The 18,213-nt window shown below is 45.0% G+C and overlaps 1 protein-coding gene across 1 annotated transcript in view; it reads left to right on the plus strand.

Annotated features, from left to right (window-relative positions):
• Positions 1–16,588, plus strand: part of Diras2 (DIRAS family GTPase 2) — a 30,869-nt gene extending 14,281 nt beyond the window's left edge. Inside the window, exon 2 of the mRNA XM_028863797.2 lies at positions 12,730–16,588. Within this exon, the coding sequence (XP_028719630.1) occupies positions 12,767–13,366 (600 nt within the window). The 5' untranslated portion in view covers positions 12,730–12,766 and the 3' untranslated portion in view covers positions 13,367–16,588. The remainder of the gene's footprint in view (positions 1–12,729) is intronic.
• Positions 16,589–18,213: the final 1,625 nt, after the last annotated feature.

Consider the following 18,213-nt stretch of genomic DNA (forward strand, 5'->3'; position numbering starts at 1 on the left):
CATATAAATAATCCCAAGGGAAGAATACATGTCCCAAAGCACTGTATTATTGAAAGAGCCTCATTCTAGAGAGTACCAAATAGATGACCCTGAGAGACATATAAACACTGTGCTTTGGTCCCCATGTTTTATCAGCCCGTCCTCCGGGTGGCTTCTCACAAGGCTGCTCCTGGCCTTGGGTGAGCACCTTCTCTCTTCCTGTAAGACACAGAGAAGTAGGTCTCAGCAACTCAGGAGACACGCTGGTGTGATATTTTACATATTTTCCTGCAGCAAGAAAATAAGCATTTTCCCCAGTGGCTTGTGAATTTGTCCTCTTACTATTAAGTTTTTGAACTTTAGTCATTTTTACACTGACATATATTGACCCTGCATAATGATGGGCTTCGTTATGACATATTTCTACACATATATAATATATCTTGTCACGCTCATCTTCCATTGTCCCCTGTGTCCTTTAACTCTTGCTGGTCCTTTTTCCTCACTGATCTCTCTCTCTCTCTCTCTCTCTCTCTCTCTCTCTCTCTCTCCCTCTCCCTCTCTCCCTCTCCCTCTCCCTCTCCCTCTCCCTCTCCCCCTCCCCCCGAGTTTCATTAGGGATTTCAAAACTTACTATTTATTGTATGTGCATGTATGTACACATACGTGCCACAGTGAGGTTTGGAGGTCAGCGGACACTTGGAGTGATTTCCCTCTTCATTATATGGGTCTTCAGGTACAGTAGCAGTGCCTTGACTTGCTGAACCACTTGCTGGCCCTTTATAAGTTTGTTTGTTTTAATAAGCTCTTGTGGGGGATTATTTGCAACTGCATAGACTCCCTTACCTGTGCTCATAAACTTGAGGATTCGTGGGGGCATAATGCTACCAAAGTTGATTGAGAGAGGCAGGTGAACAATGCAGATCCTAGATGACCTGTGCAAGCCGTGCAGGGGATTTATAACTGTATTTTTTGTTTGTTTCTTTTTTTGAGACAGAGTCGTATAACCCAGATTGGTTCTGAACTCCTGAACCTTCTGCCTTTACCTCCTGAATACTGGGATTACAGATGTGAGCTACCACATCCTTCCTGTAACCACATTTAAACAATTAAAAAGATGGAAGTGAGTAAGATGCCTCAGAGATTAAAGGAACTTGCTCCCAAGCCTGATGACCTAAGTCCCACCCCAAGAAACCACAGGGTGAAGGAGAGAACTGACTCCCAAAAGTTGTCCTCTGGACCCTGTGTGCACACAACACTCTCCCTTAACATGCATAGTAAATAAATAAATATATGTAAAGACAGAGGTGGTACTGGTTTAAATAACATACATATAAAAGTAAGGATGGAGGATTATCATTTTAATGTGTGATCAATATCAGGATTGTGGGTGAGCTGTCTGAATCAAAAGCATCCAAACCCAGATGAGTTCCCAGTAGCTGGTGGCCAGAATGTTTAAAAGTGTGAGCTTGGCTCTAAGTGCCGTGGCCACAGTCACAGCTTCTCACCATCATTAACAATATAAAATTAGAGCCAGGAGACAGGAGTGCATTTTCCTCGGTCTTCTGGAGAAATTAGATTGGGGAAGTGGCTGTCAGAGCAGATTAGATCTTTGCTGTTTATGCTGTGTAATACGATGACAGAAGAGGGGTGTCTGCTTGGCTAGCACCAACACTTTTACTGACATTTCTTGCTAAATGATTAAAAGAAACTTTGCATATATAGTCTTACATATTTTTATTGTGGGAAAACCTTTACAACATAAAATCTGCATTAACCATTTCAAGTGCAGTTTGGCATTAATGTAGTTATGTTGTTGGACAGTGTTTCCACACACATCCCATTTCCAGAGCACTCACTTGCAGGACCAAAATTCCACCCTCATCCCACAACTGCTGTTAGCCCCGCAACCCTTTGTGTTTTTTCTCTATAAATCTGAACATAACTTACATTTCCTCACAGAGGCGATTGATCACAGGATCTGTGTATGTATTTTTCCTGTCGTGTGTGTGTGTGTGTGTGTGTGTGTGTGTGTGTGTGTGTGTGCAGGTGTGCATGCATATATTGAAGACATTGTCACAGGGTCTCCCCCTAGCCTGCAGCTCTCCAGTTAGGCTAGTCCAGCTGCTCAGGAAACCCCAGAGCTCTTCCTCTTCACCTCCCCAGTGCTGGGATTCTAACTGTAGGCCATCACACAAGAATTTTGTTTGTTTGTTTGTTTGGTTGGTTGGTTGGTTTTGTTTTGTTTTGTTTTTGTTTTTCAAGACAGGGTTTCTCTTTGTAACAGCTCTGGCTGTCCTAGAACTCTCTCTATTGACCAGGCTGGCCTCAAACTCACAGAGATCTGCTTGCCTCTGCCTCTGTCTCTCAAGTGCTGGATTAAAGGTGTAATCACCACCACTGGGCTGAGAGTTTTTTTTAAGTGTCTCCTTGGCATTGAACCACAAAACTATCTTCTCAGCACCAGGATGTTTTTGTAACTAGCTTTTCTTGCTGACCTCTTGCTGGTAAGCACGGTTGGAATTTCTTCCCCTCTTCCTCCTGTATGTGGTGGATCTTGCCTATTCCTTCATTTGCCAGGGGGATTTGAAAGGCTTCCACCGCTCAGCTGTTGTGAATAATGGTGGCTGTGAATATTCAAGGAACAGTGGTCAGCTGGCAGCCCACGTTCTGGGCAGTGGAGTTACTGGATCCTGTAGTTATTCTCTAGTTAGCATTCTCCAAGGAGGCAGCACCATATTTTAGCCCCACTGTCATGATGAAGATGATTCTGCATCTTTGCCATCATTTGTTATCATCTTTTTAAAATAGATGTGTGTGTTTTTTTTAATTGTTTTTAATTGGTTTTTTTAATTGGTTTTTTTAATTGTTATTTTCAGTGAGTGTAAAGCAGCCTTCACTGCAGTTTGGGTTTCTGTAATGGCTGGTGTTAGGCCCTCTTCACCTGCTCTAGAGAAATGTCTGTGGAGATTCCTTGTTGGTGACTTGCTTTGTCTTTTGCTGCTTGGCTGCAGACATTCTTTTCATACTGAGGGTGCTGGGCCCTCTTCAGATTGTATGATGGCACTTCTCTGGATTCCCTCTCAACCTTCTCAGTAACATCCTTGTTGGGCAGAGGTTGAATGGAGCCTGACTTAGCAACTTACATTAGATGGTAAGGGGTCTTAGTGGTTCAAAACAATCTCAAAACAGGAGAACCAACTTGGAGCACTCATACTCCCATTCACAAATTTACCTCAAAGTTATAAAAACTGAAACAATTGGCACTAGCATATGCAGAGACCCAGGGACCAATGGGGATAGAAGTGAGAATCCAGAAACACAGGCTCATGTTTACAGTTGAAAGGTATTTAAAATTTTTGGATGTTTTTATTTGTATATATGTGTGTGTCTACATATGAGTATGCATGCATGCCTGTGGGGTCCAGAAGAGAACATCGCATCCACCTGGAGCTGGAGTTCCAGGTGCATGTGGGCTGCCCAACATGAGCGCTGGTGATTGAACTCAGGTCCCTGAGAGCAGTGAGCACTCTTAACCACTCAGCCATCTCGTCAGCCCCCAGGTGATTTATTTTAAACAAGGGCCCCACACTATCAATAGGAAAAGTTGGGAACAAATAAGTGTGGGACAGCGGGACAACCAAAGGGAAGAGAGGGAAGCCTGGGGCTCGGCTTATATGTACCTTGTGTGAGAATCAGTTCCTTCTGGATCAACAATAAGAGCTAAAGTCATAGAACTCTTAGAAGACACATGGGACATCCCCATGACCTTGCACGTGGTGATGAGATCTCAGACATGGAACCAAAAATGAGCAACAGACTATCAAGGAATTTAAAATTCCCTTTCAGTCACTTACCAACTTGGTCGATTTTATTTGGCAAATCTAGAAATGGGCCTGACCTGGTATGCATGGGTAGCCTTGTGCTCTTGCTCCTGACAGGGAGCGAGGCCCTCAGGCCAGCATCACCCCATAGCATCATTGCCTTGTTTCAGATGTGCTGAGTCCTGAGCCCCAGGGGCCTCTGCCATTTTGTTCCTTCCCCTAAGGGTCAGCATGCTGCAGTGAACATTGATAACTGGTCCTTTGGCCAGGAGAAAATGTTATTATTTATGTAGTTTTCCTTGTTCACAGATCTTGAAACAGAGAAGATCCTGTGAATGCTGCCAGGATCTGGCTAGTCTGGCCAGTCCTCAGAGCACTTCGCAGGCTCCTACACCCTGCTTTCAGCCCAGCTTGAGCTGTGAGCATATTGGCCTCACAAAAGCAATTAATGGCACTCCTTCCAATGCTAGTGCCCCTCCCCCTCTTCTTACTTCATTCTTTCAGACACTGTGCACCTTGCAAGGAGCACCCAGCACCCTTCTGCCTCTTCAACACTTACCCCAACATTTACAAACAGGCATCTCCATCAGTTTGACTCTTGGATGACCAGGGAAACATTTTCCACCATCAGACAATGTATTGGGTCCTACAGTCAGCTAGGAAGGTACCTGAAATAAGAAATAAGCCATTATTTATATCAAGATTCTACAAAAGATATGAAAGTATATACCTTGGGGTTAGTGTGGTGCCCCCCCTTCCTGTGATCACCACCATATAATCCCAGTATTCGGAAGGCTGACACAGGAGGATTATAAATTTGAGGCCAGCCTAGGCTACACAAGATTCTCCTGTTCGTATATACTCTAACAAAGTATGGCTTACACAGAAAATTTATAGATGTGTTTTAAAATCTCTTTAAAGACCATGCCTTTTCCATGTTGTGATATCAGTTAACTTCTGTTCATTTCCTTTTATGCATAGTTCAGGTAGGCTCTCAAGTGTGAACTTTATGGAAATGTTTAAAGAGAGCAATGACCTTGGCACGGGAGGCAGAGGCATGCAGATCTCTTCATGTTTGAGGCCAACCTGGTCTACATAGTGTGTCCCAGGCTAGCCAGAGCTATATAGTGAGACCTTGTCTAAAACAACAAAACAAAGAAAGGAATTAATGGTTTGGTGTTATAATGAGGGGCAAGCACCATGGGAGAGCAAGGTGACCACTTACCAGGGACAGTGTCTGCACCTGCAGGAGACGGGAGAACCTCTGGGCTCAGGATGTGGATGTTGTCTGCAGGGAGGGAAACCAAATTTTGGGCATTTTCAAATGCTGGCTCGTGAAGAACTGAGTTCTTCTGCTCTTTCACTTATCTCTAGTTTCAGCTTGTCATCTTTGGTGTCCTTGTGTCCCAGCAAACACCCCTTCCCAGAACACCAGCATCTCAGGGTGATCAAGTCCCTCATCTGAAATGGAGAGTATTAGCCTGGGACCTCCACATACCTTCCCATAGACTTTAAACTGTACATTCAATATACTATCGACTATAGGTAAATCATCGTTACACGGTGTTGCTTAGGAATAATAATCAAGTAATGAATATGTATACCATACATATTGGATATAGACCATCTTGTTTCCTGACACCTTTGATCTGAGGCTGGCTGAATCTAGGGGTACAGAAGCTGTGGAGACCTGCTGTGTAGTCTTGATGGACAGGAGTCATTCTTTGGGAGGTGTACATTCAATCAATGAGAGGACTTGAGCACAAGCATTAGAATTTTGGGCCAAATTTGTGTTACTATAATAAAGTACCTGAGGCAGGCTACTATTTTATGTTAGCCCATGGGTCTTGATGTGCATGATGGAGAGGCACATACAGTGATGGCCTTCTTGATGGTAGCATCTCGAGATGGTACAGGACGTAGTGTATACACACACTTAACATGGCTTTTGTCCATCCTATAAAGCCACCTAATTTTCACAGAACCAGTTTCTCAAATTCCCACTGTAAACACTAGAGCCATAATGAATTTTTACCCTCAAAAGTCCTCACCACTGGGACTAAAACCTGAGGGTCAGTGAAATCACATCAAAGTCATAGCACCATTGGAAATAATTTACCAGTCATGTTTATACCCTGAATATGCAGTGTATTCAAGGGAGCAAACAAATTAAACTTTAAAAATTTAACTGAGAATGATTTAGGGGAAAAATTCCAAATAATTCCAAATGTTGCAAACAGCAAATTAATCCTCAGTCAGCAAAGTGTGATGGGAACAGGTGTCCTTTCCTGCGCAGATGGTCCATCCCTTTGTCCACTCCTGTGTGACATCCTGTCCATGGTGTCCATTGACAAGAGCTGGAAAAAACCCAAAGACAGAGAATGGAACACTGATTTCAAAGTTTAGAACAAATGGCAAATAGCTCTAGAGAATTTAATATTATGGTCTATCATCTATCTATCTATCTATCTATCTATCTATCTATCTATCTATCTATCTATCTATCTATCTATCTATCTGCCTACTTACCTATCAATCATCCCTCCCTCCTTTCTGTGAATAAAGACAACCCTGCCACATGCATACCAGATTCCTGGGCCCCTGGACCCTCCCAGATGTGCTTCATGGTCTATCCAACCCTGAGTCTGTGCACAGTATTTCCCACTCTGAGCCCTATATGACTCTGTACTCTTCTTTCTCCTTCCCTTAGCTGCTACATTCCTCGTCTGGACTCTAGCTGTCTCTTTCATACTCACTGTTTCTATACTCTTCCTGGCATGCCTTCTCCGTTCCCTGACTTCCTCTGCCACTCCCAGCGCATCTCTTGAATGAGACTCACTTTGTCTTCACTTAACTACCACCTTCCCAAACACAAAGCCTCACTGTCTCTCATAGCTAGTCCTCTGCACAACTAACCTTCAACCTGAGAGTCAGACAACAAATCCTGGTGGAATCCCTAGAATTTTATGATTCATTTTAAAACTTCCGATTTCAATTCTATGGCCATGTTAAGGAATAAAAACGTTGTTGAGAATGATCTAGATAACCACCTTATGTAACAGCCCAGTGCCAACGTCAGTTTTACCACCCCCCCATGTCAAGATGTTCCACTTTCCTAGTCCCCAGCAGGCAACTGTCAAGTTTAATCAGGCTGTGGTCTGCGCATCCTTTCTAGCTCTTCTGCTTCCTGTAGGAATGTATTTACTCTGCATGTGGCTCCGCACAGCAGACTCTTCTATTGTGAGTGTTCAGGTCACTCCCATTATCTGTCCATTAGGAATACAACCTGGCCTGCCGTATTGCATGCATTAGTTTCACAGGGGTTCATTTTTGTTTTTCCATGTCTGGGAGCCATTTTTAGATCCAGGAGACATCATATTACACACAGCTGACTACTGCTTCTCTCAGTGTCTTTCTTAAGTAACAACTTCACAGAGGTATAATTCACCCAATTAAAATGTATGATTCAGTGGCTTTGGTGTATTTCCAGGACTGAGCCCATCGTCAATGTTAGTGGTACAGGATTTCCATTGTTATAAAGGGAACCCATACCTCATCAATCACCTCTCATCCCCCAATGTCTACCCACTGTATCCCACGGTAACCACAGATACACTTTCCGTCTCTGTCCATCGGCTGTCTGGCACTATAACAAATGGCAGAGATCGTCAATTTAGGAAGAGAAAAATTTCATTTTGACTCACAAGTTTTAGAGGTTCCACCCAATGATTGGTTGATAACCCCCTGCTTTGAGCCTGGGTGATATTTTGTAGTAGGAATGTGTGATGGAGCAAGAGGGAAAAGGGTGGAGACTGGTCCCTCAACCTCCCTTAGAACAAACCCTCAGTACTCCACAAACTTCTCACTAGACCCATTTCTAAAGCTTTCACCACAGCCATTAGCACAGAGCTCTTTAGAAGACACACATGAGTCAGGCGGTGGTGGCGCACGCCTTTAATCCCAGCACTCGGGAGGCAGAGCCAGGCGGATCTCTGTGAGTTCGAGGACAGCCTGGTATACAGAGTGAGATCCAGGACAGGCACCAAAACTACACAGAGAAACTCTGTCTCAGAAAAAAAAAAAAAAAAAAAAAAAAAAAAAGACACACATGAGGCTGACATAGGCTCACAGGCTTTTGCTTCATTTTCCTTCTTAAATTCCCTTTGCTGAACACAGGCTGGGAATGGCAGGAGCAAGTGCCTTGTCCTTCTCCTAGGGAGGCAGAGCTTAGTCTCCACCCTTAATACCATCCACACTGAGGTTTTCACAATGTACCCTTTGGGAAATTTTCCTTTTATTTCTGGTGTGTGTGTGTGTGTGTGTGTGTGTGTGTGTGTGTGTGTGTGTGTCTTGCTGGCTGTGACACAGATATGGTGGTGACCCTTGGCAGGAGTCAGTTCTCTTCTTCCACTATGTAGGTCCCAGGGATTGAACTCAGGTCTTCAGGTTCAACAACAGGAGCCTTTACCTGCTAAGCCATGCTGCTGGCCTGTGTTCTTGGAGTTTCAAGTGTGAAGTAACTTGCCATTTTGGTATAAACCCCACTCAGCCTTGCTGTAAAGTCTCTTTATATATCAGGGGTTTCACGTGCCTTGTTTTGGGTGAAGGTTTTTCTGTCTTTCATCATGGAGATACTGGTATATATTTTTCTTGTGACATCTGTCTGCTTTTTGTATCAAGATCATACAATATTAGACTTAAGAAAGAACAGGAATACTATTTCTTTAACTTTTTGGTAAGAGTTTAAGAAGAATTGATACTGTTGGTTCTGTAAGGGCTTGTGGCGCTCACCAGTGAAGCTGTCTAGACCTGGGCTTTCTTTGTGGGTAGCTTTTAGATATTGATTTAATACTTTAGGAGGATACTCATTTCTATTTCATTTTGAGTCATTTTTTCCAATTTTCATTTATTTCCTCTACATTATCTGCCCTGTTGGCATGGGGACAAGGAGCCCTTCTTCATATTCCTTATGGTCTTTTTATTTTTGTAAGGCCAGTCATTTTCTCTCCCATTTTATTTCTGATTTTAGTAGTTTGAGTGTTTCCACCATTTGTATAGCTATTGTAGCTGAAGTTAAATTGATGTTTTTTAATTTTAAATGAACCAATTTTGAAGATTTTTTTTTGATTTTCCATTCTTTATTCATTTCCACCATAAATCTGAGGGTCTCCCGCCCCTGACTGTCGCATTGCTAGAATTCACACAGTTCCTCACATCAACTCTGAGATGCCAATGGACACAAACTTCTTGTTTTTCTTACATTCTCTCCTTTCCATGTGGCCCTGCCTTGGGACCAGTGATCTTCCATCCATTTGCCATCTGGCCAACCCCAGTCCTCCACGATATATTCCTTGGGCTCCAGACAGAGTCCTGTGCCCCAGCGGATCCTCCTACCTTTTCCTGCAGCTGTACCAGCCTATGCTGTGTGGGCCATACTGAATCCACTCTTGTGCTTTGTGGCCCCAGACTGCTCAAGGGTCCTTTTTGGGTAGACGCCAAGTTAGAAGTGTCTATGGGGTATTTTGTTGATATGGAGTAGATAAATGGTTTTTAGGCGGAACACTATTGTTTACAGCTCAGGTTGGAGCCCTTACATTTGAAGCTGGGGATGGAGTTATTGCCTCAGACCTCTCTCCCATTGAACTTCACACCCCTTGAGTACCTGACTCTTTCCAGGTTCATGCTTCTGCAGTGCAGGAGGAAAACAGCTCCTCACAGCACCCCCTTTATTCAGCTCCCCCGGACCTCTCTCCTTCATCAAGCTCATGCTTGTACTTTAATGAAGAATTGTGGAATTCTCTACTTCTGTCTGAGTTCCACCAGATAGGCAAGAGCCTGTATCAGATCCTTGCAGACACAGTAGCTTCCTGGGCTCTCACGGCAGGTATTTCTTTAGACAGATATGCTTAGATAGCTATGGGTGCTCATATGTGCAGTATTGCTGCTTCTGAGGCCGCTGAATTATGGAGACAGCGCAACACAGGACACCACATGTTAGCTCACTCTTCAAACTCCTGTGGTGTGGGCCGAGGACTCTTTTGGCAACATTAAGGCTCAGATCTAATGGTATGTTACCCTATAGATGGGTCTTTCCATTCAAGCTAGAGCTAAACAGCTATAATACTAGATCAAAGTCAGTGAGGACACAGCCTTCTCAGCAGTCACAGCCTCCCACACTGAGGCTGCAAAGGGACATTTCAAATCAGATTCCAGATGCCACTGATTTTGTTTTTCAGTCTGAATTGCAGGGCAATTTGTTATAATGCTGCATGCCTAGATTGGTCTTAATTATCTCATGAACATCTAATAGACTTAATCAAACTCCTGAACAGACTTCCATTAATTAATGGCCTGGCATCTTCCTGTTTTCTCTTTTAGCATCGATGTTTAGTCAGTTGTTTGGTATGTTCCAGTGTATGCCACAGAAACTGACAACTTAACTGAATCGGTTGTTTGGCATATTCCAGCACATTCCAGAATAATGAAAACTTAGTCAGTTTGTAAGCAAATGTGCCGGACAAAGTCAAAAGGTAGATCTGCTGTTCTCTGGTGCAAAACCATTTCCTGCCTATATTACCTTCAGTTAATAGCTTCTACTGGACTCTGGAAATTATTCTGGTCAGCAATACTTGCTATTGTTCCTTAGTTACTCAAAAACTGAGAAAGTGGAAAGTTAGCATGCTGTTGGCCTGCCCAACAATAGGCTGCCGACTGTGTATGCCCATGTCTAATGTCAGTTTTAGTTTTAAAAATGTGGCTGAATTTTCCGTGTTTTTGTGTTGATGTGCCGTTCTTTGTCTGAGAAGGGATGGAAAGAAGGTATTTGATAGTTTGTAAATGAAGAAAGTACATTTAAAAATATTTTATTTTTGAGTACATGTTTTTGATTCTGTGTGTGTGTCTACGTGTTGGTATGTGCATGTGATTACAGGTGCCCATGGAGTAAAGAAGAGGGTGTCAGAGCACCTGGAGTTGGAGTTACAGGCAGTTGTGAGCTGCTAGACTTAGGGTGCTGAGAACCTTGTGTCCTTTGCAAGAGCAGAATGTGCTTTTAACCACCAAGCCATTTCTCTAGCTCCAAAGAAAGTACATTTGCACACCTTTTATACTAGTGGGTAATGCTTGCTGGGAAGGAAAAGTTCACTGGATGCAATCTTAGTAATAACACATACCTTGTATTACTGCACTCATAATGCCAATTACTTATGATTTTTAAAACATAAAGCATATACTTGTTTGGATTTGATGACTAAAACATTCAGACTTGTTAGTTAATGTTCAAGTCTTCCTACCCAGAAGACACAGTCTATACTGTGAGTTGAGTGATACCCAAGACAAGGTGGCCAAGCCTGCCTATGGCAGCCTGTGGATGTCCATGATGTCCCTCCATGGTGTATGGTGTTGGGGACATAGCATTCCTGGTCCCTTCTTTCCAGTGTGGTCACTATTCAACAGTGGTAATGACATCAACTTGTCTAAGAGGTAGAGGATTTCACGGACTGATAGAAACACTAATAGTATTCAACACTACATGATGAGAGCTTTCCTTTTGCCTATTTATTCCTCCCAGAATTTGGAAAGAAAGTAGACCAGGTGTGTGAGTGTGTGTGTGTGTGTGTGTGTGTGTGTGTATGTGTGATGTATGCATTGTGTACATATTTGTGCACACATTCGTTAGAGTGTACATGCATATGTGTGCATACATGTGGTGACTGGAGTTTGACCCTGGGCATCTTTCTCTTCCACTTTCCATCTCATTTACTTATATTTTTTAGTTTATTCTTTGAGAACTTCATACATGCATACAATTCATCTCAATCATGTGTCTCCCCCACCCCAACTCCTCTGAATCCTGCTTTATCCCCTGTTTTCAACTTCTTGTCCACTTTATTTTCAATCTGTTGAGTCCAATCTTTGCTATGCATACACACATGAATGTGGGCCATCAACTGGAGCATGGCCAACTCTCTCTCTCTCTCTTCCTCTCTCTCTGTCTCTCCCTCCCTCTTCCTCTCTCTCTATCTCTGTCTTTCTGTCTCTCTCTCCCTTTCTCTCTTCCTCTTTGTCTGTCTCTCTGTCTCTCTTTCCCTCTCCATCTCTCTCCTCTCTCTGTCTCTCTTCCTCTCTGTCTCTCTCTGCCTCTCTCTTCCTCTCTATCTCTCTGTCTTTCTGTCTCTCCCTCTCTCTCTTCCTCTCTATCTCCCTTCTTCTCTGTCTCTGTCTCTCTTCCTCTCTGTCTCTGTCTCTCTCTCGTGTTGACAGTGTCTCATTGAACCTGGAGCTCACACATTCAGAAGGGCTAGCTGGTCAGGGAGCTTCACTGGTCTGCCTGTCCCCACCCCTACCCCATCCAGGGCCGGAGTCACAGACCTATGCCACTAGGCCTGATGTTGGCATGGGGACTGGGGATCTGAATTCAGGTGCTCATGCGTGAGCAGCAAGTGCTTCACACACCAAGCTGTCTCCCCAGTCCCACCACACCTCGTTCTTAGGCCTAGCATGCTGTGCTTGCAGTTCTCCTGGTGCAGCTGTGAGGACTTTGTACACTGAGGCCCGTGGCCCGTGTGTCAGGCACTCATCCCCCATGGTCTGCCTTCATCTCACCTGTCTTAGGCCGACTCTCTCTTCTTCCTGGGCAAAAGGCCTATGTGTTAGCGAACATGCTCAAAGTCAAGGTCAATACAGAAGAATAGACTGACTCTAGTTAGCTACAAAGTGGATTGACTGCCCTATGGGAAACTGAGGACTAGTCAAGGGAGTTTGGCTTTTGAATTGTGGAAGTAGATAAATGGACTCTGGAATGGTTTTTAGGTGGGGATTGTGAACATAAATGTCACCACCTGATGTTCTTTATAGCAAAATCAGGCACAGCCATGCTTTGGGGATTTTCAAATTAACTCTCTCTTAATGTCTGCTTCTTTGCTAGGTACCTCCTGGTCAGTGGCTTGGAGTTCTGAAGCAACATGCCGGAACAGAGCAATGACTACCGGGTGGCGGTGTTTGGGGCAGGTGGTGTCGGCAAGAGCTCCCTCGTTCTGAGGTTTGTGAAAGGGACCTTCCGGGAGAGCTACATCCCAACCGTGGAAGACACCTACCGGCAGGTGATCAGCTGCGACAAGAGCATATGCACCCTGCAGATCACCGATACTACCGGGAGTCACCAGTTCCCTGCCATGCAGCGGCTGTCCATCTCCAAAGGCCATGCCTTCATCCTGGTCTACTCCATCACCAGCCGGCAGTCCCTGGAGGAACTCAAGCCCATCTATGAGCAGATCTGTGAGATCAAGGGGGACGTGGAGAGCATCCCCATCATGCTGGTGGGGAACAAGTGTGATGAGAGCCCCAACCGCGAGGTGCAGAGCAGCGAGGCGGAGGCCCTGGCACGCACGTGGAAGTGTGCTTTCATGGAGACGTCGGCCAAGCTCAACCACAACGTCAAGGAACTCTTCCAGGAACTGCTCAACCTGGAGAAGCGCAGGACCGTGAGCCTCCAGATCGATGGCAAGAAGAGCAAGCAGCAGAAGAGGAAGGAGAAGCTCAAGGGCAAGTGTGTGGTCATGTGAGAGGCTTTCGTTAGAAGGAGTCGCTGCCCTTAGGGCCTCTCTCTCCCTCCCCCCTGTGAGCCCCACCGTGTCAGGGCAGCATGTCTGATGCCCATGTGTTAAACATTGCATTTGGCTGTGACACACCCTGCCATGTCCTCAGGAGGCGTTCCATACACCCCACCAGCCCACCCCTCAGGAGTTTCAGAATCTGCGATGCTCTCAGCATCCCCAGAAACCGAGGCCAGGCCTGAGTGGGCTTTAGCCACTTGAAGGCGAGGGGACTCAGAGCTGTGGACACAGGAGAAACTGAGAGTACTGTGTAATGCATGTGTGTGTGTGATAGCAGGTTAGCCCATAGCTGCTGGTACCATCCCATACCAGGAAAACTTAGTTCAGAAGCCACTAACCTCTTTGGGGGAGGAGCAGGCAGTCAAAGGACCCTGGTAGATCCTGTTATTGCATTTTTAGTGGGATTAAAGATAAAATACCATAGCCCCTCCAAACGATGCTCATGCTGTTCCTCCTGGCACACACTGAGGAGATGCTCTCACTTCTTACCTGTGCTGTGTCCACCTGTTAGGAGTGTACACTTCACATGCAGTACGAGGCCACCTTGTGTTAGCCCTTCTCCAGTCTTTGAGTCAGGACGTTGTGACATCATGTAAACATTGCAATAATGCCCCCCCCCCCGTGTGTGTGTGTGTGTGTGTGTGTGTGTGTGTGTGTGTGTGTGTGATACTTTGAGGGTCCTAGAAACGTGAACTTTCTTTTGACCTCCGAGGGTTGCCACTTCTCCCAGCCCTCAGATTTTTAAATAAAAGTGAATAAAGTAGGCATTTTTTAGACTCCCACTTTCCCCTCCCCTAAGATGGTTTTCTTGTCTTAAATAACTCCATGTGTACCCAGCTGCGAAACAGCCAACCAAGAGCATCTAATAACCAGAAGCACACCCATTTTTCTAAACGACACGAGCATGCAGATGCTACACGCTGCACCTTAATGAAATACTTCGAAACAGACGTCATTCACTGTGTTTTTAACAATTTATCTATTTGGGGAGTAGATTGCTAGAAAATGCATTTAATCAATAGTAAAATTTTTTCCTCGTACCTTGCTAACTGTCCTTAAGTTCCTCAGTGCAGTGTGCACCCTAGAACCAATTCTTCCCAATGACTGTGCGTGTACCCTGGGTTCTTCAGAACACATCAGCCACTGCTTGAGGCATCGGAGGCCACAGCAGCTGCAGATAGGCTGCTCTCTCTTTTCTGGGCACAGTGCTCTCAGCTTAGTCCAATTTGCCTGCCACCCTGGAGTCTGGCTGGCTTTTGATTCTTGAAAATTCCTACTCCCACAGCCAATGAGAAGGAGCTCCTGCTTCACCTGCTAGGACAAACCCATGCTGGCCTTGGGTGCTAGTTTGACCATTCCCATAGCCATCTGACCGCTGCCCAGTCAGCAGGCAGAGGAAGCTGCAGCACTGTGAGGTCCTATGCCGGGGCCTATGGCCACTGTGCGGAGCTCCCAATGCCGGTGTGTTGTGGTAGGCCTCTTGTTCCATCTAGCCTCCAGAGCACACTGTGTTCAGACACCTTTGTTTCCTTCAGAATTCTATAATGCAGTCTCTTTGTCTGGCCTGGCCCACTGTGCTCGGTCAATCATAACTCACCTTGGTGATATGCTGAGGGTTGGGAAGGTCCCTCAGAAAACCGTATGGCTCAGTGATCTTACTATTTCTGTAGACTTCTAGAAAAAAATCCTTGCAGACCTGGGCAAGCAGCTACACTGAGAAATGAGGAAGCCCAGGAATCAGCTATGAGCTCGGAGCACTTGTGCCCATTCCAGGCCCCCTCTGAGCCTCTTCTATTGGCTCTTTATATTCCCACAAGCCATTGCCCATCACAGGAAGATCGAGCTGTGGAGTGTTCTGAAATGTCTTTAATTTGTTGTTCTATTTCTTTCCATTTCTGTTCTCAGAGAAAGTGTATCACCTTGCCATTGAGGTGTGGGATTAGTGAAGGGAAGATCATGGCTCCATGGCTGACTTGGGATATATATATATTTGTGGTGATCCCTTCACAGTTAGGAAAATTCCTGTCTCTCCCACTGATGGTAACCAGTTTATATGGGACGTTGCTACAAGCTTCCCTGCTCCCAGTGACCAAATGTCAGGGTTCTTTCTGCTTTTTCTGTCAGTTTCCGCATTCCTAAGTATTTCAGTCTTCATCGACATGAGACTCTCGTGGTTATCCATTATCAGTCTTTGTTCCTTTCTGTTCTGCCTGTGAGTTTAGAGGGTGGGAGGTCGGTAAGGCCTCCCTCATGGGCTTCATTCTAACACTACTTTCTAGAGACTGAGCTGAGCATTGGGTGGCTATCCCAACATCACCCTTTGCAAACTCCCCTCTGCCTCAGGAGCTGAGGATGTGGTACCACTGGGCCAATGGCTTTCAGCTTTGCTTTGGTTCCATTCCAAGTCACAAAGCTGAGATTCCTGGTAACACCCCACGTTGCACACGGGACTGGAAACTTCTGACCCAGCCCCTGCTCATGATAAAACTTGAAATATTGCTTTGAAGATGGCACTCTGGGGTTAAGCACGGGACTCCATGAGTTCCCTAACCCCCACCAGTCCCCTCTCCATTCAGTGACAAGCCATGGGCATGCATCCAATGCATCTAGTCCAACAAAGAGCAATATCCAATTGTCCACTAGATCTAAAATTATATATTATGTAATTTATCTTCCTGCACTTTTGAAGTATAAAGTAGTAAATTGTATATATCTATCTCTATATATCCATAAGCTAGTATATCTGTTTCACTATTTGTAATATTTGAGAACTGCTAATTCTTTGTAGAACAAAAAAAAGTATTAAATATTTTAAAATTGCGCTGTGATATTCCTCCCTGCCCCAAGTTTGTAAAATATTGTTCCTACACAAGCCGTCTGGAAATACCATAGCCAAGGGGGCATGTGGAACTCCTACAAGCAACATCCTGGGATTCAGTAGACCCCAAAGACCTTGTGTCAATCAAATACCTGTAGAGAGTGATCAATGGCATGTGAGATGCTGACACATGCTCCCACATCAGGCACTTGCTATTCCGGTTCTGTACTTGATTATGTCTGTCATATTCTATGGTTATGAAGATCACCTCACACAAGGTCCTAGCTGCAGAGATGGACTCAACCCATGGAACCAGTTACAATAAAGCTCAGTAATGACACTCTGGCTGGAAAGAGGTTTGGGTTTTTATTTTGTGTATGTGTATGTGCATGTGTGTGTGTGGGGGGGGGGCTATGGAGGCCAGAGGCCAAGCCCGGGTGTTGTCTCTGGAGCCAACTACCTTGTTTTCTGAGACAATGCCTATTACTGGAACCTGGCTATTGTCAATTGCACTAGCTGGCTAAGGAGCCCCGAGGATCAGCCTGTCTCCACCTCTCTATTACTCAGCTTTTTAAAAAACAAAACAAAAACCACAGGTTCTGGGTTCAGATTCAGGGTCTCATGTTTGCACAGCACCCATATTAACAAGTAAACTCTCCCTTTTGCCTCACAATCTCTCCTTTTTTTTAAACAGAATGAATGTAAGTTAATATTTTCAAGTTTAAATAGATGAGTTCCAAATGGGAGGGAATGATCAAGCTTTTTTTTTTTTTTTTTTTTTTTTTTTTTTAATTTTGGCCAAGAGACACTTAAGCCACACACACTGTGACGTAGAGGGCTAGGAAATCAGTTTCCAGGTTTATTTCTGTGTTCCACCATGCACACCTGGGCTTTATGGGGGTGTCTGAGGATCTGAACTCCGGTCTTCGCACTTTACTGACTGAACTTTCTGCTAAGCTCCTTGCTTTCGCTTTTTGAGGGTTAATCTGGCTGGCATGGTGTGGACCAGCTGCTCCGCCAGCTGCAGACCTTGGAGGGTTGCAGGCTCTAAGCACATCTTGGCTAGAAACAGAAGCCTGCCTGGATGTTTCCTAGGCCATTTCCCTCATTGTTCCTGCCCCTGTGTGGAAATGAAGCAGATGCCCCAGGCAAGGACAGGGGAGGGGGTTGGGGGTTGGGGGGAAATTTCTTTTTCAATTCTGCACACCCCCTCCCTTCAGGCATTTAAATAAGGACAAACCCCCTAGTATTTGTTCCTGGGCTTGGTTCCTGCCCCCCCCTCCTTTTTACTTCACAGACTGTGAAATAAAACCCATTTTAAAAAAAATCAGGAAACAGACCGGAAATGACAGTCCTGACTCTGCCCCTGACTGAGTGACAATGGCTAGTTCACACTTTCCGTGGTTCTGCAGAATGGGGCTAACCAGAACCTGCAAGAGGGGTGGGCATGAGGTTCCTTAAATGACATCAACGGAGCTCTGGGTGCTGGCTTGCCACATACGAGCCTTCAGTGGAAGCCAGCGAAACCCTGCTGAGGACTACATGCTATTGGAATGTCTGTAGTGCAAAATTTGACCTGTGCACATAGAAAACCACAGACACTTTACCATTGTGAAGTCCTTGGAACAGCTTTCTGGCCATGCTGACTGCACACCACCCCCTTCAATTCCTGTCTGCTTACCCTACCCATCTCATAGTTATGGCTACTCTATTCAGCTCTCCCTATTTATTGAGGGAACCACAGCGAGCAGGTCCCTCCATTCTCCATAGTGAAAGGATATGCTGGCTGCTGCTTACAAGACTTCCCTGAGCTGATGAAGTGCTACAAAGGTCTTGAGACTCAGGAACATCCCACTGCAGCAGCAGCAAGAGATGTTCTTGGGGCCTTAATTAGAAGACAATATATATATCAGCATTTGTTCCCAGATGACAAGATACTGTTTTCACACCAGTCATCTCCAGACACCATTGGTGACTT

Source organism: Peromyscus leucopus, chromosome 5 (assembly GCF_004664715.2).
Source record: "Peromyscus leucopus breed LL Stock chromosome 5, UCI_PerLeu_2.1, whole genome shotgun sequence".
Lineage (NCBI taxonomy): Eukaryota > Metazoa > Chordata > Mammalia > Rodentia > Cricetidae > Peromyscus > Peromyscus leucopus.